The 21334-nt window shown below is 35.0% G+C and overlaps 1 protein-coding gene across 1 annotated transcript in view; it reads left to right on the top strand.

The window, feature by feature from the left end:
• SGMS2 (sphingomyelin synthase 2) overlaps window positions 1–21334 on the top strand; it is a 42178-nt gene that overhangs the window by 16601 nt on the left and 4243 nt on the right. The window contains exons 2-6 of the mRNA XM_015810395.1: window positions 4971–5044; window positions 12146–12802; window positions 17657–17774; window positions 19325–19478; window positions 21172–21334. Coding sequence (XP_015665881.1) covers window positions 12348–12802; window positions 17657–17774; window positions 19325–19478; window positions 21172–21334 — 890 coding nt within the window. The 5' untranslated portion in view covers window positions 4971–5044; window positions 12146–12347. The remainder of the gene's footprint in view (window positions 1–4970; window positions 5045–12145; window positions 12803–17656; window positions 17775–19324; window positions 19479–21171) is intronic.

Here is a 21334-nt window from a genome sequence, read left to right on the forward strand (position 1 = left end):
ATTAGGGGGAGCTGTGAACATAAATTGGTTATCAAGGCATTAAAAAGGGTCACTTGTTAGTCACAACACACATAAGATTCGGAAGAAAGAACATCTAATACAAGGTCAGTAGGAAAAGGAATGATTTTTCTTTAATTTTTCTTGGACTGTATTTATTTGGTACCCTTTAATCCCCCCAAAGCTGAATAAATTATTTTAGCATATCAGTATAAACTATGTAATATCTCTAATGTTTTACTATAGTACTTATGGGGTTTTTTTAGAATATTTTTTCTTGTCTTTCTGCTTTTCTTATACCCATTACCAGAAAAAATTAAGTAGATGGTGAAAATATATAACTTCATAGTTCCAATTATTATTGCTTGTATTCTTTAAAATAATTTTCATATTCTTTAAAAATTGGAAAAAAATCAGCAATTGATGACTTTCAGTTGTTAGTTCTGCCAGAATTGTTAAAGAGCATATTGTATATTAATGGATCTTGTCAAATTACGATCATTTCACCTTGTCTTCCCTCCTCCTTTTTATCTTTCTCATTTAAAAATACTCCCAACAACATTAACTTTTCTGATGTACAAGAAGAAATGCAACTATCAATTCAGTTACAAATGTATAACCTGAAACAGAACTAAACCATGATCCTTTTTGATCTTCAGTGATATCATAAAAATATAGTTTGAATAGAAAGGCAGGCTCAAAATTATAAATAATTTTGGAAAGACATGCTAATAATTTTTGTAATATTCAGTTTTTGGAATTGGTTGCTACCAAATTTGCAATTCTATTTTTAAAAATCCTGTTTGAATCAGCTTCCTTTCTATAGAATAGAAGAGTTAGATAGCTTTGGTGCGGATGTATGAATAGGAATTTTCACACCATTTTTTATATGCAGGAAAAAGTGCTTGTTTGTGGAAGTATCTTCAGATTTATTCTCAAACCTATTTCTTGATACTGGGTTAATATTGAGCGCTACATATAGCATACTTCAGGTTTATTTATATATTTATTCCTTATATGTCTGTCTATTGCTCTCTGTTTTACACACACAGACACACACAAACCCATATATAACCATATCTCCCACACCCAGACACACATAAAACACACACTGCAATATTTATTTTGTGATAAGCAGTGTTAAGCAAAGTACAGAAAGCAAAACAGAATGAGAAAGCAATCTAGTTAATACCAAAATTATTTACTATCCCTTTCTATACTTTTCTGTTCTTATAAATCATCCCTGCTTCTACCAAGCACATACATTGCTTCGAAGATTATATTTTATAATCAGCTGCATCCAGTCTCAACTTTCTCAGTTTTTCCTTTATGACTATTTACACTTTTTTCATATGTTTATTTTGCAGTTCCTAATTCATTCTCCATGCTGCATGCTATGTTGCAGAATAGAATTTTATTTATTTTATTTATTGAATTTGTTTGCTGCCTATTTCATAAGCGTACTCTAGCTTAAAACATGCCTGTTCAGATCAAATATACTGTAGTTGTTTTTCTATATTCAGACAGTTTCTAATATAGATTTTACTTATATCATTCAGCAAACAGATTGGTTAGTTATATCTAATTTATTATCTTTTTATATGTTTAGTTGATAATTGTTAATCCCTAATCTTTTGGCACACAAGCCATTTATTTTATTATGGATACTTTTATGTCACTTCATTCAGGAGAATATAAGTAGCTTACTGGTAGTCCTCAACTAATGACCACTCATTCAGTGATCTTTTGAAATTACGACAGCACACAATAAGAGAGCTTATGACTGGTCCCCAAAGTTATGGCTGTTGCAGCATCCCCATATCACATGATCAAAATTTGAGCACTTGGTAGCTCACCTGATTTACAGCCACATAGGTGCTTCAATCCCCACCCATGAGTTGTGGACGGGACTGTGACTATGTACTTTTGAGCCCTGCACTCCATGGCTCCTGCTGCCTAACTGACCTTTGGTATCTAATCAAGGAGAGAAGCAACCTAGAACTAAGGAGAAATTTCCTGACAGTTAGAACAATTAACCAGTGGAACAACCTGCCTCCAGAAGCGGTGAATGCTCCAACACTGGAAGTTTTTAAGAAGAGACTGGACAGCCATTTGTCCGAAATAGTATAGGGTTTCCTACCTGAGCAGGGGGTTGGACTAGATGACCTCCAAGGTCCTTTCCAACTTTATTGTTGTTGTTGTTGTTGTTGTTGTTATTATTATTATTATTATTATTATTATTATTATTATTATTATTATTATTATTATTATTATTATTATTATTATTATTATTATTATTATTATTATTATTATTATTATTATCTTCTTGGTCCCACTGCTGAACAAGCATATCCAACCTGGCCCTTTAGCTGTTGATCTAGGAAAGTTTCTTCCCAAAGTTGTGCATAGCAGTTTCCTCATGAAAACTCAGGAGTATGGCCTCGTGAATATACTTGTACTACAGTACTATACTACTTCTTTATTTCCTCTTTTATCTCTTTAGTTGTTGAGGGAGATTCAAAGTTCCAGTCTTCTGGCAGCCTCAACATTTATTATTTGATGCTGTTTATAATAAAATATATAATGTATGTCAGATTAAATAGCAATGTAATCTATAAAATTATAGTATACATTCCAATTCATAAAGTCAAAATAAATAATAGTCCCATATAGTTCTTTGGTATCAAACATATTCCTAGTACCCAAATGCCTGCTTAAAGAACCAAGATTCTAATAGCTTTTAAAAATATTAACAATGAAGATGCAGCTCCTATTCTTAAGAATAGCTGGAGAAGAGAATGCTTGTATCTGGTCGCCCCTGCCATATTTAATGGACATTAGTGTCACTTAAGCGCTCTGTACCAGCATACAGTAACTTTTTATCTATATATAAAAATAATGTGATTAATGCAGGTGCTTGGCAATGAATGTTAGCTGTTGTGAAATTTATCGGAATGTGCTATATTTCTATGTGACATGATAACCTCCCATAGCAATAATAAATATAAATGACACATCCTAAAAATAGTTCCATCACCACTCCTTTAACAAGCATGTGAGTGACAACTATTCCATTCACTAATTGTTGACTCACTTCTCAGATGAAGTAAATGAAAGTACATATTACTCAGCTCATGTTCCTCCTTTTAATGTCTATGATTAATCTAACTTCCCATTTTTCAGTTAGGTACTATTGCAACTCTGATCCCTGTAGCCAAGAAATAATGAAGTAGCTTATTGCCATTTAAGATTGAATTAGTAAAACTATAAGAAAAAAATAGTGGATTTTTCTAAAGCAGCAACTTATATCATCAGAAATACTAAGTATTAAACATACATTCCAATTCTCAGTATAGTTAAAAATACAAGACAAATATGTGGCAAAATATTTTTAATGCATGTTTTCTTAAAATATTGTTCAATATAATCTAGAGTAAACAGTGTTTCTGCTTGGGCATGAACAAACACTGCACATGTTTTTTGTTTGAATATGTAATTGTTTATCTTCATAGATCTGATAATGCCACTTAGAAAAACCTCCTTGCTCATTTCTATGTTCACTTTTACTGAGTTTTTCTTTTAAAAAAGATTTTGACTTAGCAGAAAAAATATGTAACTCTAAACCAGGGGTAGGCAACCTTGGCTCTTTTATGACTCGTGGACTTCAACTCCCAGAATTCCTGAGCCAGCCAAGGTGGCTCAGGAATTCTGGGAGTTGAAGTCCACGAGTCATAAAAGAGCCAAGGTTGCCTACCCCTGCTCTAAACATTTTAGAAAATGAACAAACAATAAAATCAACAAAATGTGAAGAATTAAGGTATCAAAATTGAACAAGATTTTTAAAAGCAAAATATAGAGAAGGTAAATGAAGGCAGTTTGCTTGTTAGGTGGCCTCTTAGCTTCAGATTTTTCTTTGCTCTCAATGTTTTTGAATCTGTCTGACAAGATATACAGACAGATTTGTTAACATATTTATTGTATATTGTTGGTGCATAATAAAGTAAAATACTTTATAAGAAATAAAACTACATAAATACAATATAAAAACAATCTAAACCCTGGTAAGTCATTAAAAACATCAAAGAACATTATAATAGGCAAAGGAACAACAATGGCAGAGGGACAAATACAGCATTAAACCACAATAATAAAATAGCAAGAACTGAATTGTTAAAATGCTTATATGATTCTTACAATGACTGAGAAAAGAAAGAATAATTTAACACTGAAAATACAATAATGTACGTATCAGGAGAGCTCCTTGGGTACAGCATTAATCAACCACCTCTGAAAAGGCCTTTCTTCTGTATCTTACCCACTTGGGCTCATCAGTTGCTCTCTTCAGTTGAGAGCATCTGGAGAAAGAGTATCGAATGAAGATCTTCAGTAAATATGGAAGGAGGAGCTAGCTGCAGGCCTCAGATTTAAGGCTTTGTAGGTTAGTATTAGCATTTTGAATAAGGCCTAGAAACAGATTTACACTCTGTACAGGTGCTAAGCAGTAGCGTAATGTGACTATATCAACCAACCCCAATTGGCAACTTATTTGACTGGTTTTAATCTAAATGAAGTTCCCAAATCACTTCCAATGTAGGCCAGTTTATAACCAGGTCATTTATAACTGCTGCAGGGATGTTTGTCCCAGCTAATTCATTGTTACAGACAAAAAGAAGTTTCAGCAATAGAAACTATTTTAGGCTTCTAGTTACTGTACTAGATATGTCTTAGACTTAGAAGGAATACAGCATTTTCTAGAAGATGACAGGCATCGCTTTTACAAGAGAAAAGAATCAGAAAAGTAAATCTGTCTTTTAATCTTCATGCAGTTCATTATCCTGCCCAGACAATGGTACAAAACTTGAGTTCTTACCTATATTAAATGAAAAGTAATAAAGCTTGAGTGACTTCTGCATATTATATTAGTGCATCCCCTTATCATCTCTTTCAACTTCTCTTTCAATGGTTTCGTGTAGGTGCTAAAAGATTTGAGAAATAACTATCATGGAGCAGAATATTACCAGCAGCATATTTTGAAATCAATATCCAGGTAAGACTATGCTTACTCTACTATAAGATACATGCTTTCTGTTTATATCATCTAGTTGATGGGATGCATGAGACAATATGTTGACTTGAAAGATAGTCCTTAGGTTGAGATCCTATCTTATGTAGAATACTATGAATGCGATTAAAATAAAACTGAGCCTTAGTTGTGCTTATGGCACACTGGATATAAGAAAGGAAAATAACAGAAAAATACTATATTAGGTTTATGGACAGAAAGAAACTGGTAAAAATGTAATCAATGACAACAAGGATCAGTTAAGATTAAAAGAAGCAGAGAAAACAGAGTTGAAGTGTGATTTTGAGGAAAAAATAGAAACAAATGGAATAGAGTGAAGATGGCTAAAGAAGGAACCTCCAGCAGTGTAAAATTAATTAAAAAAAATAAAAGTTATGAAATAATTTCAGATGAAATTTAAGTGAGAAAAAGCTGGAAGGAATACTTTAGTATGTTTGGGAATAATTGTGGAAGGTCAAAGATAGAATTTGAAACATGCTATGTATGTTAGCATCCAAGAACCAATTGATGAAGAGAGTAATACATGTTTTATGAGTGAAAAATAGAAGAGCTCCAGGTATAGATAATATAGCAACCAATGTTAAAATATCAATGTGATTTGTTTAGTGTGCAACCTATATACAGGTAATCCTCAACTTACAACCACAATTGAATTTCTGTTGCTAAATGAAACATTAGTTAAGTGACTTTTGCCTCATTTTATGACTTTTCTTGTCACAATTGTTAAGTGAATCACTGCAATTGGTAAATTAATAACACGGTTGTTAAGTGAAACTGGTTTCCCCCATTGACTTTGTTTGTCAGAAGGTCGCAAAAGATGATCACATGACCCCTAGAACTGCAACCGTCATAAATATGAGTCAATTGCCAAGCATCTGAATTTTGATCATGTGATCATGGTCATAAGTATGAAAAACGATCATAAGTCACTTTCAGTGATGTTGTAACTTGGAACGGTCACTAAAGGAACTGTTGTAAGTCAAGGAAAACCTGTAATACGTGTTGGCAAAACAAGAGGTGGGGTCAGGAATGAATGGGTATTGAGTGAACTTTGATTGAATACAAAATGGGTATCCAATACAAAAGAAGTTTGTTGTAGTAGCTGTAGTCATGTAGAAAGAGTGAATAAAGATCAAGATACAAAACAAATGTATGAAGATAGAGTGAATGGACTGAGAGTAGAAGAAAGATAAAAAAAAAACATGCTGTTAGATGAAGTTGTTAGCACCCTCAAAAAGAGATGAGAATTTTTAGAACAAATTGTAACAAAATTATTATTCATTATTGTATTTTTGCCCTCCCCCTTTTCTATATAACTCAGGGCAGGCCAAGAAAGAGCAACTGGTCCAAATTCACCATTTGGCTGGTTCTCATATATATTGAAATGGTATAATGGAGGCAAGAGTGGTTTGCAAGAATACAAAAATATGAACATATATACTGAATGCATTGGTGTAAACTATATTAGCTATATTTTTAGCTATATTAATGCCACAAATTCCTTTGGATTATTATGTCTTTTTCTGCCGTGCCTAGCATTGCTTACATCAGAATGGAATAGCATTTAGTTTAACGACCACTCATTCAGCGACTGTGCTGAATGAGTGATACTTGAAATCAGTCCTTCTAGCTGTGGCTATCTCAGAGGCCCTGGGGTGATCTGGGTGCTCGGTGACTAGCTTGTAATTGTGAGGAATAAAAATTCAACTCCAAGGATGTTGGAAAACAAAACAAGTTTTATTAAAGCTTTTGCAGAAGCAGTGGAACTCTTGGTAATGGCAAATCCCAGAGTCCACACTTGAATCAATTTTGCATAGGTTTTTATACCCTGTCCCGTGCATCACGCCACATCCTTCCAACTGAAACCAAGTTGATAGGTTTCAATTGGTCACATGCTTTCCGACCGCCTAGCAAGCATTACAATTACCAGATCCTCCAATTATTAGATCAAATGCCCCTTTTGTTCCTGTCTTATCTTCACTCCCTTTTCTGTGACATGATTTGTAACTTCCTCCTAACTCGGGGTATAGCTTATCTATAAGATGAATTGCAACCCATATTGAATAATTGCAATTATAAAGGATTTGTATCTTCCCTTGTTTTTCTATAAGAATGCCTGCTTTCCATCTGGAAGCTATATGTGTAACAGAGTTCATGCTTCGGTTAAACATGGCTGCCCTTTGGTTCATAGTTATACTTTAAAATATTAACTCTAAGCAGTTTTTATAAAGAATAAGCCTTATATAAATTGAATAATATGTTATTCATAAGCTATATGCTATTCTACAATAGTGTGCTCTATTCTAAAATTATGCTTTAAGTCAGTATATATAATTCCTCTCTATTCCTTCAGCTTATTATATCTCCTTTCCTAAAAGTACCTTAGCTAAGTGCCTCTGTATGCCTATTCCTTTAACAAAAATGGAAAATTACAAACATGTACATTTCTTGTGTACCTCACATAATTACAACATTGCAGTATCCCAAAATGATGTGATGCCCATTTGCAACCTTCACTGTCCCTTCCAACAAGCAAAGCCAATGGGGAAGTCAACAGGAGGTTGCAAATGGTGACTATATGAGATTTGCTTAACTTTGTGGGATTCGCTTAACAGAAACCAGAAGTGCCAGGACTGCAATTACTAAGTGGCATTGTCACATCACATTGCACTTTATGACTGCATTGTTTAGTGACAGAAATTCCAGTCCCAATTGCCGTTGTTAACCAAGGACTTACCTATAATGGGTTGTACATATATATATGTCTCAGTTCAGATAACCTATCCAGAAGCTTATAGGTTGAGGGTATCAAAGTATAGCATGAATTATGAGGGCAGCTACACCATGCTAGAAATGCACTCTTGTTTCTAGTCTTTAGAATCTCATCCAGTGTTTCTTCCTGAATGTACACTTCATTTATAATGGTTTACATGAATCATTAGTTATATCAGTTTACTGTTTTTCTCTTATAAAATGAAACAATGATTTATGGCTAATGTTTATAGATTATAGTACAAAGCAAAGTGCTTGGTTTGAGGTAAGGCTTCTCTCTGTCTTGATCTGATTGTATTCTCCAATGTCTTGAAAGCTGTACTTGGAGATCAGTCATTTGTCCTAAAATAGCCTATGGTCAAAGCAAAAGCACAATGCAATTGTGTTCCATTTTTTAATGCCTGAACATCTTTTAAAAATGCTATCTATGTATATTAAGCCAACAAATATAAAGTGGCTTGCAAAAATCATTTTGTACTGTGCAATATAAGGACATAACAAATTCGATTAATAGTAACAGTAGTCATTTCCATATTTATTTATTTAAACTTATACCCCATCAAAATCTGATGATTTTCAGCATCTTACAGAGTACATAATAACTCCAAGGCCCTTTCCAACTCTGTTATTCTGTTATTCTAATATACAAAAATAAAAACATCCATGGAATGATTAAAAATAATAACATAAAAAAAACCAAAACAAAGAAAAACTACAAAGGTGGCACAGTGTTTTGAGCATGCTTTATGTTTTGAACAATGTTTTGAACAATGTTTAAATTAAGAGAATGCACCCTTTTCTTTTGGAATTCTGGCTGAGAAGGTGTGAGTCTGATCTCCATAAAGAAGGCATTCCAAAATATTGGCACTACCATGAAAAAACATTGCCTCTCAGCCTTGCCTTCAGCTCTTCTTTTTTTTTAAAAAAAAGAAAATGTTTTATTGGGTTTTTTTACATATAACCATCAATATCTTTTCCATGTTCAGTATTTCCTGGAAGCTTTTCTCCATCTGGATTACATCACAGTTCCTTCTATTAAATTCCATCTCTAAGTTTCTTTCCACTAGTTTATGTTCAGTTATCTGCTTTACTTGATCTCTCTCTTTTTTTGTTTTCTGATCATTTGTTTGTTGTGACGTTAAATTGAGAATATATTCATTTAAATTTTCAAATTTATTTTTAATTTCCCCGTGGTTTGAAATTAATGTCATTTGTATTTGTTGTAACATAACATACATTTCCTCCTGGGAAGTATTTATTTTTTCTTGGTATGTTCTTTCTGCAGACCTCTGATGCTCCATAATGACCAAAAATCAAAGTTTTCCTTTCCAATGGCTTTAAAGTCACAGTTTAAAAAGTATTTATAATCCAGGAAGATCAATTTTTTCTAGGTTTTATAGTTCTCGCTGTGTAAATAGTCCACAATGTTTTCTTTTCTTGTATTGTAGTTGTTCTTTGTTTAGCTAAAGCTTTGAAGGTCACAATAATTTTTTTTCTGGGCTGTATATTTAGGGCAGTATTTTCATCCACCACTAGATGTCAGCAACAGTTCATCTTTCAATTTTCAAAACAAATAATTACCATTTATTTCCGTCAATAATCTTTTGCCAGGAGACTCTTAATAAATTCCATCAATTTCACACTTTCCAAGTTTAAATCTTATATTGATTTTATTTCTGTGTATTTCTATTCCCCGTAAATTTAATTCGCCGCTTCCGTTTAGAGGAGGGTGGAGCAAAGATCCCTCCCCCTCTCACTTTCGGAGGATTTTTACTTCTAGGTTTTTTTTTTCAAGGAAAAATCAGGTAGAAGAGAATCAATATTCTTATCCAGTTCAATTACACTGTTTACGATCACGCTTAAATTAGTACTTTTTGGCTTTGGCTGCATGTAGCTTGGGCTAGCCTTTCTTCTGCTTGTTTCTGGAGAGCTTTCCCCAGATGTCCAGATCGACTGCTATCTCCCCACGATCGGCAGGGTGTCTCTCCTTTTCCAGCTCTCCAGGGTGGCTTTTGGCCCATTTAGGGCCCCCAAACAGAAATCAGCTGTAGGGTGCGGAGCCCCATGATCCCTCAGCTGTCGCACTAACTGCACAAAACCAGAAGCCCTTCATCTCTCCTTCTAAAAGTGTGGGACTACAAGTGTCTCCCTGCAGAAATTAGTGGGTCAGAATGATTCTGGCTGGAGCAGGCTGTCCTAGATGTCAAGCTATAAAGTGACTGATCAGTCAGCATCAGCATTTTAAATGCATCCAGAAACCAATTGGCAACCAGTGCAGGGATTGCAGAATTGGTGTTATGTATTCCCAATGCCGAGAACCAGGAAGCATGCAGGTTGCTGTGTTCTAGACCAGGAGTCCCTAACTTTTCTGGTTTTGCAGACCGGCAGCAGAGGTCTGTGCAAGCAGTGGGTGAGCATGCTCGCATTCACATCTCCATTTGCAGAAGTAGAGTTGCATACGTGAATGCACTCACCTGCTGCTTGTGCGACCCGGTTCTGAATGGGCCGTGGTCTGGTACCGGGTTGTGGCCCGGGGGTTGGGGACCTCTGTTCTAGACTAGTTTCCATTTCCAAGTAATGTTTAAGGGCAGTCCCATGTAAAGCATATTCCAGTAATCTAACCTGGTGGTAGTGAGAATGTGAGTTACTATACATGCTTCCTCCTAAACCAAGTAAAGTAATTGGTACACCAATGAAGCTAAGACCCTTCTAATCATAGTCTCCACTTGCTATTCAAACAGGAGCCATGAGTCCATGAGGACTCTCAAATTGTCAGTTTGCTCTTTTGCAGAGACTACTTGCCCACACAGAGGTAATACTGGCATTGACAGAATCCTATTCTATAAAAAGCAACTTTCTCGCACTTGGCTTTAGTTGTAGCTTGTTTCGTGTCACCCAGACTTTTATTGAATTTTGCTTTTTTTTNTTGCTATTCAAACAGGAGCCATGAGTCCATGAGGACTCTCAAATTGTCAGTTTGCTCTTTTGCAGAGACTACTTGCCCACACAGAGGTAATACTGGCATTGACAGAATCCTATTCTATAAAAAGCAACTTTCTCGCACTTGGCTTTAGTTGTAGCTTGTTTCGTGTCACCCAGACTTTTATTGAATTTTGCTTTTTTTTATTATTAAAATTTTTATTAATTTCAAAATAACCCCTCCCATACAACTATACAAATATAAACATACATTAATACAACTTCAATATTGTTGATTTTAGCCTTCAAACATAGACATACATAAAACAGCCCGGCAGCACCCCCTCCCCGCGCCCACCCTCTTTTCTCCTCCAACCTTTCTACACATCCCTCCTCCTTCCCTCTCCTCCTACGGACACGGTTTAGAGCGCTAGCTGAGCATCAGCTCGGCAGCACCCCCTCCCCACATCCGCCCTCTACTCTACCTACTTCCCTCTCTCTTCTCCTCTCCTCCCTTTGGAAACAGTTTGGGGCTGCTAACCGAGCTAGAACAGCCCGGCAACAGCCCCTCCCCGCTCCCACCCTTTTCTCCTCCAACCTCCCTTTTGATAAAGTATTTGTAACATAGATTTATTATTATTGAAATAACTGCCTTATTTTGGTATTTGTGATATCCTTTTGGCCGATTATTTTACGTACACTGGTATGAAAACAGATATGAGTCAAGTTAAGCATTGTAAAGCCATAGTGACTAGAACATTCAAATCATATTCCTTTTACTGCTTGCTTAATTACTATAGATTTTTCGTGGTAGTTTTGACCCCATTGTTTGTCTAAGTGGGTTTCCCCCCTCTGTTTGTTCAATCTCAATACAAGAGCTGACTGGTATGTCTAATAATGATGAAGGTGGGGGGACTGATATTTTTTTGGCCGAAGGATGAGTCCAAGTTCTCTTATAGTGTAACACATATGTCGCCCAGGTTCACGTAAAACAATAAGGCAAAATTTAACCATACAGTACTTTACTGACTAAGCCATACTTGGTTGCCTTTACACAAATAATAAGCCCTAAATTATGGTTTAGAAATAACTAACATGCTAGATCAAAAACAGTCAAGCCACATTTTAGCTAGCACATCAAATATTATGTGGTTTATTTGTACCTGTAACTCCAATGAGAATTCAACCCAGATTGTCTAAATTTTTATGAACATTGTTAATTGAAACAAGAAGTCCTCCTAAATTCATGATTCCTTGGTCTTTTTTATTACATATCTTTTTATTATATATCTTTTTATGGTGCAAAATTATCTATATGTAGATATATATGTATATCTAACAGTATTAATTATTGTATGTTAAATGTAATTGCAGGTAGCATGTTGATGATTCTTAAAAGAAAAATCTACCGAAGAACCAAAGCTGTGGCTCAGAGTGGGACTTACAGTTTCTGTATGCTTTGTTAAAAGAATAAAAGTGGGTGAAAGTGGATGAGGCAGACTTTAAAAAAAGAAGTGGACGATATTTTTGGAAATCAAACTAGAATCCATTAATTCTGTCACACATATTAAACCTGATGGATACCATAGAGACAGCAAAGCTTGAAGAACATATGGAAGGCCAGACCAGTGAAACTTCCAATGGTTATGCTCGACCTGTTCTGACTGATAGTGAGGAAAACAAGAATGGCAGCAACAAACCAAAGAGTTTACCCAATGGTTTGCGAAAAGGTGCTAAAAATTATCCAGAATACACACAAATTTCCATGCCCACTGAATCTAGAAACAAGTTTCCTTTGGAATGGTGGAAAACGGGCATTGCCTTTGTATATGCTGTCTTCAATTTAGTTTTAACAACTGTCATGATCACAGTGGTACATGAGAGGGTACCTCCCAAGGAGCTCAGTCCTCCGTTGCCAGATAAATTTTTTGATTATATTGATCGCGTGGAATGGGCTTTTTCTGTATCAGAAATAAATGGAATTATCCTTGTTGGAATATGGATAATCCAATGGCTGTTTCTTAAATACAAGTAAGTAGGTTTTTTGCTTTTATTTTTCTTATTATGGAAATTGACAACTTTAGATGGTTTTAAATGCACTGTACACGACGATCTATAGGTTTGTAAATATCAATATATTTGAGATGCTAACAAAGATTTTTGCAATTGCAATAATGCAGTCATAGAAATAAAAGAATCTGTATCCTGAATGTCAAAATATAACAGATACTTTCAAGTTGGAGAGATGTGGATAATATATGCTAACTGGTTAGGTAATTTGTAGATTATGAATTGTAATTTGCACAGAATAAGTTTAACAGATTTGGATAAAACGGGGGTTTACTTGTTTTGGTGGAATGTTGGATATAGAATGTGCTGAAACTGACCACTAGTGTGCTTATCAGAGTAAGTCTGGGAATTTAGCCTACATATGATATGTGTGTGTGTGTGTGTGTGTGTGTGTATGTATATGTATATGTATATGTATATGTATATGTATATGTATATGTATATGTATATGCAGTGCTTTTTTTGTAAAAAAAAAAAAAAAAGGTGCCGGAACTCACACATGTCATACAAGCCACCTTGCCTACCCTACAAGGTTCCATCCAAAAAAGGTGCCGGAACTCCGTTCTGGGTGTTCTATGAGAAAAAAAGCCCTGTGTATATGTATATGTATATGTCTACACACACACACACACACACACACACACATGAAATTAGTTAGAAGCCGTTGTTTGGAACGTGGCTCAAGATCCCAAAACAAACAAACTCACTTGGAATTCCAGCAACAACGTTTTATTCAAAAAGAAGTGTTTGCAAAGGCGTGGTGAGCTGAAACACACCCAGGAGTTCAGTCACACCTCCCAGAGCTGTTTGACACATTTTATATCCTTTCCCCAACTCAGGTTTCGCCCTCCCCTATTGCACTCAACACCTCCTTATCTCACCTGACACCTTAATCCTGAACGCCTAAAACCACTGCCCTCCCCATGCCCTTTGTTCTTATCTAGCACCATCCTCTTTTCTATCAACTGAAGCTTCCTTCTCATCTGTCCGCGGTTATGCCTTGAGCTCTAAACTTTATATACAGATGTTGTTTTTCTTCTAGCAACTCCTGCTTCTCACATTTCTACTTGTCAACATTTTAGATAAGATAGATAGATAGACAACCTTATTTATGATTTTCAGGTGGCTTCTTCTAGCAACCTTTAGACTCATTAGAAATTTCTGAATAATACTTCATTCCTTTCACCATGATGCATGGCAGAGATCAATATATATCTAGTATCCTGTTTATGATGATTATGGCATATAGCAAGTTGTGACTTGGAATGTAAACAAATGATAATAGGCATGAATTAACATTAAATCAAAGGAAAAAAATTAGCAGATAAAATAAAAGGATATATTGTGGGTATGTGAAACTAAGAGAAAGGGGAAGATTGTAATAGATCTGAATGAAAATGATCTACAGGTAGTCCTTGACTTAGGGCTGTTCTAAATTAGAATTAAAAAAAACATCCTTGAAGTTATGATTGCAGCATCACCCCTGTGGTCCTGTGATAATTCGTGGGTCCTGGGCAGCCTATTTGCATTTACAACTGGTTGCAGAATCCCACAGTCCAGTGATTGTGTTTTGCATCATTTTATGCTATTTAATGGCAAAATGCCCATTGGATAAAAACACTCATGCTTATAATTATGTAGTATGCTTGACAATTGTAGTGACTAGCTGTGTGATCTTTGTAAAAATGGTTGTAAAAAAAATGGTTGTAAAATTGAGTCTGGTCACTTGATACTTCAGCTTATAGATCACAAAGACTTAACAATTGAAATTCCAGTCCTAACTCTGGTTGTAATTTGAGTACCACCTGTATCTTAAGAAAATCCATGTAGGGAACTAAAGGTATGTTTAATTATGAATAAATTAGCTACATGTATGTCATAAGTATGAGTTGGTATCATCTACATTGTTGTGGGCTTCTATGAAAGTAGAAATCTATAGGTTGATAATAGTTGCAACAATGATGGAAGAAAGAGATGAGTCTGAGAGAACTTATGCAAGATTCCAAATGAATATAATCTAGGGAAAAATAAAGTGTTCAGGCCATTTCGAGACCCAGGAATGAGTGAGAATTGTGACTTATGAGTACCTTCTTACAGAAAGGCATATTTGTTTTTAATAAGTGGTTTAGATATTATTTACATACTGTACTTGTGGGAAAGGAATGAATATATAAGCAGTGGGAAATTCTGAATGTGGAAAAAGTGTTTGGTAATATGAAGAATGAAAGAAATAGATCATTTGGAAAGACAAGAAGTGAAAGAGAAGAGAGTGGAAGTAGAACATTATAGGAAGATATTTAGTGGAATGACAAAATGAAATGCTGTAGGCTGTGGATGAAAAAATTGCTATAAAAAATGTGAATAAGAGAAAAATAAAAATGATGAAATAATTTCAGATGAAACTGAAATGGGATAATGCTAGAGGTATTTGATAGATTAGTATGGAAAAAATATTATGTTAAAGAATGGGATTGAGGTAATTTATTATAAAAGTGTATTCCAAAATATTTGATGAAAGTCATATCGTAAATGCTGGGAACATGTTGAAAATGACAATGGTGAATATATAGATACAATGATGGTTATGATGATGATTTAAATTTGTATGCCACCTGAATTTCAATAACCCTGAGCACAAGCTATAACTGGAACAATGATAAAATGTGGGGTTTGCTTAAGGAATGATTGATTGTGTCAGTAAGTTGCTTATCACACATGAAAACTGTATCTGTGCTTGATGATGGGAAGAATGCCATTACTGCTCTCCCTGTACAAAGGGAAAGGTAGTAAGAATAAATGCAAAAATATTTTTTTTAAAAAGTAAAGACTTTGGTAACATTTTGATTGAGTTACAAGAAATAATAATATTTGACAAGTGTGGCAGGAGGATATATGCAAGCAACATTTTTGCTCTCAAGTTGTTCATTGAGAAACATATACATGTGAAAAAGTTTTTCATAGGTTTGTTGATTTAGAGAAAGCATATAATAATATGAGTAGGCTTGAAGTACTGAATGTTTTGCATGAACATGGAATGAATGTTGATTGCTGATTACCATAGTAATAGCACTTAGACTTATATACTGCTTCATAGTGCTTTACAGCCCTCTCTAAGCAGTTTACAGAGTCAGTGTACTACCCCCAACAATCTGGGTCCTCATTCTACCGACCTCAGAAGGATGGAAGGCTGTGTCAACTTTGAGCTGGTCAGAATCAAAGTCCTGGTAGTGAGCTGAGTTAGCCTGCAATACTGCATTCTAACCACTGTGCCCCCACATCATAAGAGCAATATAAGTGGAATGTTTATTGGATGTGTGATGGACTTTTGTTGTTGCCTTTATGTGTAAATGTATAAGAAATGTTTATAGGATAATTTGAGGTATGTTGGTTGGATGCATGAACGTGCATGTATTTTTGTATGCAGATTATGCTGTATTGTTTTAACTGTAAACTCAGATGATTTGCCATGAATGTTAGACTGTATGATGCAACAAGGAGCATAGATCTAAACATTTATGTACTAAAGATAGACGGAATTATGTTTGACAAGGAAAATTCAATGAACAATTATGAGCTACACATAATTAGCAAAAAATTAGAGCAGAAAGATGAATTTGTGTATCCTAGTAAATAAGATGGAAAAATGAGTGAAGAAATGATAAGATGTGGAAATGCTGGCAGAAAGTGAGTAGATAATTTGTCATCTGTTGTGAGAAATGAATATTGGCCAAAAGAACATAGAAATAACACTATAGGCCTCACTTTGTAAAACTAGATATGTCATAGAAACATGAATGCAATGGGAACAATAGATCTAACTGTATGTGATAAACAAGGAAAGATGGCCATATATAATTGAAACCAGAGACATTTGATAGATAGATAGCAAGAAAAAATTATGGAGCTTCTTTTTATATATGACAACTGCAGTGAGACTATTATATGTGAAAAGATTTGACTTTAACCACAATGTATATAAAATGGATAGTTAATATGATGGACCTTGTTGAAATGGACAAATTGACTGCTTTAATTAGAGCTAGGACATTGTCTAAATTTAATGCTAATCCCTTTTTGACTTTTTGTGGGAAACAAAAAATGATATTATGAATGATACGGTATATGATTTTGAGGATTAGAATAAAAGTAATAGATAATGGATAAATATATACAATGCTGTAACTTAGGAGGTTATTTTATATTTATAATTATAACTGCTGTAAAAGATAATTGGAAATCACTTCTTTATATATTTTTTCTTTTCTTTGATTTCTGCACCTCTATCATTCATTGATCAAAGGAAGGTGATTGATTCCCATCTCCATATTTTGGGGAGATAGGATACCTCATAATACTATTAAAATAGCTCATTCAAGGACTTTCTCCATTACAGCAGAGTAGCAAATCAGAAATGTAGTAGGTTTTTTTTATTATTTAAATTGAAGACTATGCTAAGTATGCATGCTGCTAATTTTTGACAATCCAAAATTCTACCATGCTCAGATGTTGTTTTATATTACTGTAATGTCTAAGATTGTGATGTGCAAAACAGGTCCAATGTTATGATTTTCACAGCCACCAGCCAAATATAGAAGAAAGGTACTATTGTAAAAAAAAATTTCTCATCCTTCTAAAACTAATATAATCAAAACAACTTTGGAGCAGGCAGTGTTTCTTCATATTTTTTTCTATATTTTATTCCATTGTGCTGTAACTGCCATTGTAACAATCTTTTTTCATAGACATGTTATATACTGCTAGCATTATGCCTCAAGAATTCTTTCCTCAATATGTTTGTGTTTATATATATTTCAGATCAATAGTAGGACGAAGGTTCTTTTTTATATTGGGAACTTTGTACCTCTATCGGTGCATTACCATGTACGTCACCACTTTACCTGTACCTGGAATGCATTTTCAGTGTGCTCCAAAGGTAAATATATTCACATGTAGTTGTAATAGTTTCATAGGTATCATTATGCTACTTCATTTTGTATGCTTCCCAATCTTGAAGGCTTTCGGGAAAGACACCGACATCTCCCTATACATTTTTTAAAAATGGCAAAATCAAAATATTAAAAATTGAGAAAGCAAGAGCCATATGCTCACAAATCCCAGTTCCAATCAAAGCATTCCCTCTGCCTATCCAAGATGGAACAGATACATTTTGACAGCTTTCTTAAAGCTCAGGAGGGACAGTGATGCCTTGAAACATCTACCTGGAGGGAGATTCAAGGAAGGGGGGAAAGCTTTCAGACAGCATTCAAGCCCTCTCAGATGGCAGTTTCTAAAGATAATAACCAGGAAGGAATTGGCCGTATTAGGTCTGGTCAGATTGACAAATGAATATAGGAGAAGTCAGTCCTAGATAACTAGGGCCAGAGCCATGTAGAGCCATTTATCAACCTGCACAGTTCTTAAAGCAGCCAGTCATTCAGGTATATCATGAAAAATCCATCACTGTCTAGGATGCCATTTTATGTACCAGATGCAGCTTCTAAATGTTCTTCAGGGACAGTTCATTACAGTATTTCAAATAGCAAGTGACTAGGGCATGAGTGACTGTGAGAAGAGCCTCTTGATCCATCAGTGGCCACAACTGATGCACAAAATATAGCTGTACAAAAGCTGTCTTACCACAGGTGCCATCTGCTTAGTGAGGAGAAACTCTGAATTAAGAAGACCACCAATTATGAATTACTTCTGAAAAGGGAAACAAAATTCAGTTCAGGGTGAAAAATGGTATTTCTCTGGGATAATCTGTCTGATAAACTCAAAGTTATTCTATTTTGGAAGGATTCAATCTGAGTTTGTTTCTCCCCTGACAAACACATCTGGGTCAGCATTTCCATACTGCTGATGCATCCCCAGAACTGAGATGTCTAACTAGGTATTATCATTCTACTGATGAACGAAGCTTAATCTCTATTGATGGTCTCCCTCAGCAATTTTATGTATTAATGAGAAGTATAGTGAAAAGAGAATTCTGAGGCAGTCCACAAATTAGAGATCTACAAGTAGATTTCCCCTTCCTTACCAACTGGAATTGATCTTTTAGAAAGGAGGAGATTCTTTGTAAGACAGTGCCTCCCCTTATTCCAGCCCACCAGAGAAGGATGCTATGGACTGAAGGCCTTTAAGAGATCAAAGAGTACTAGGAGGGTTGCTTTTCACAATCCCAGCCTCTCCAAAGATCATCCACAAGTATGACCAGTACAGTTTCTATACTGTATCCTGGACTGAAACTTGTCTGCCAAGGAGCCAAATGGTTTACTTCCTACACTGATTGATGATGCTCTACTGGCTTTTAATTGTTGTGAACCTCTTTGGAATTTTCACATAGATACTATAAAATGCTATAGATAAATTATTTTGCTTATTTTTATGCATTTTGTTTAATTTGAAGTTGTGTTAAAATGTTTTATCCTATCAAACGTACCCTTTAATTTAAGGATTTCTCCCCTCTTTTTTACTTAATTCTAGCTAAATGGTGATTCTCAAGCTAAAATTCAGCGAATTCTGCAACTAATTTCTGGAGGTGGACTGTCTATAACAGGCTCACATATCTTATGTGGAGATTTTCTATTCAGTGGACACACTGTAGTGTTAACACTCACTTACCTATTTATCAAGGAATGTAAGTTTCAATATTTGCATTTTTTCAAAAATAAAAATATTTTCGCAAAAATATTTAATGCCAGCACCAGGCTAGAAACCAGAAGACTGTTGAGTTGTATTGTTCCCTTAAAAGTCTAAGACTAGTCCTGAATAACTTTGGGCCAGTCATTTTTAACCCATGATGTCAAGCTTGGGCGATAAGCTGGTCAATCAATTCCTCATCCAACCAATGAATCAAAATTTAGTTGATCTGTAAAAAAGCAGACCATGCTCTTGTAGGAAAACACTAAGAATGAAAAATCATATCTCTACAGTCCTCTGTTCTCTAGGTTGAATATATGTCTAGCTTATAATAATTCCTTATAGGTTTTTCATTCCAGGGCCCTCATCATCTTAATTGTTCTTTGGATGTGTTTCAAAGTGTCAGTGTCCTCTAAAATGTAGTGCCCAGACGTGGATGCAATATTCTAAGTACAGTCTGACCAATACAGAGTAGAAAGAACAATGATTTTGTGTTAGCTTGATATCATACTTCTAATGATACAACCTAGGATTCCGTTCCATCCCCTCCCATACTTTTTTTTTTGTTTTGCAATTGCATTATCAAGTTCCGGCTGAGAAGCCCAACAAAGCAAAACTCCAGAGGTATTGTGTTCTCTAATGTTAACTTTATTAGGCATTAACAAATTGGTATGATAGAATTAAAGCTAGCTCTAAGAAAATGGCAGGAAGCAGTTAATTAAAAGAATGAAACCTTCCCTCCCCTCTCTGACAGTTCAGATCACATTGTCCAATATATCCTCCAGTAATTATTATGAAAAGAAACTTTAGTTTGCCAAAACAACTCTTCAATGGTCGATAAGGAACATCTGTGTGGATTCAAAACTCTCCCCTCTTTCCCTCCCGCACTGTTGGCAAGCTAGAAGTATGCAGCGGTCCTAAAGACAGTAGGTTTCATAGCTTGACATGCATCACATTATTGACTCATGTTCAGCATGTGGTCTACCTAGATCCTTTTCATGCTTACCACTGTTCAATGTAGTTCTTTCCATCCTAGGTTCACATCTTTGTTTTTTCCTACCCAATTAAGGACTCTAGTTGTCTTTTTCATCTTGTTGGTTTCTATTTATTGCAGTTTCATATCCTCTTGAACTTTGATACTGTCCTTTAAAGTGGTTTTATATCCCCATGTTTGGGTCATTTATATATTTATATATATTTATATACATACATACATGCATACATACATACATGCATACATACATACATACATACATACATACATACATATATTTCATGGAAGACCTTGTTGATTACATTCTTGAAATCATGGCATTCCTCTGGATAGCTAAACTGGTCATTCTATCAAAAGAGGAAATCAGCTTGTTTTAGCATGTTTTCCTTGATAAACCCATGCTGGCTGCTGCCAAGCAATGCATTCTTTTCAAAATCCTCACATTCTTCTTAATAACCTATTTGAGAGTTTTACCTATTGTGTGTGTGTGTACACACCTATACCTATACCTATACCTATACATATATATACTTGGTTGTGTCTATAATTACTTAGGTCTCCCTTTTCCCAGTGTTGAAGATAGCAACACTATTTGTCCTTCAGTCACCTGGTAAGACGAATATAACTGTAATTTTGAACTGTGGTGCTCAGAATAGAATATGATTGCCTACGTTTTATATGTGTTTTTTTTTAACAGATTCACCTCGTCACTTTTGGTGGTATCACTTGATTTGCTGGTGTATGAGTGTTGCTGGAATAATCTGTATACTGGTAGGACATGAGCATTACACTGTAGATGTTGTCATTGCTTATTTTATCACAACAAGACTCTTCTGGTGGTATCACGCAATGGCTAATGA

This window comes from Protobothrops mucrosquamatus, unplaced genomic scaffold (assembly GCF_001527695.2).
Source record: "Protobothrops mucrosquamatus isolate PMUCROS unplaced genomic scaffold, P.Mucros_1.0 scaffold_4, whole genome shotgun sequence".
Classification (NCBI taxonomy): domain Eukaryota; kingdom Metazoa; phylum Chordata; class Lepidosauria; order Squamata; family Viperidae; genus Protobothrops; species Protobothrops mucrosquamatus.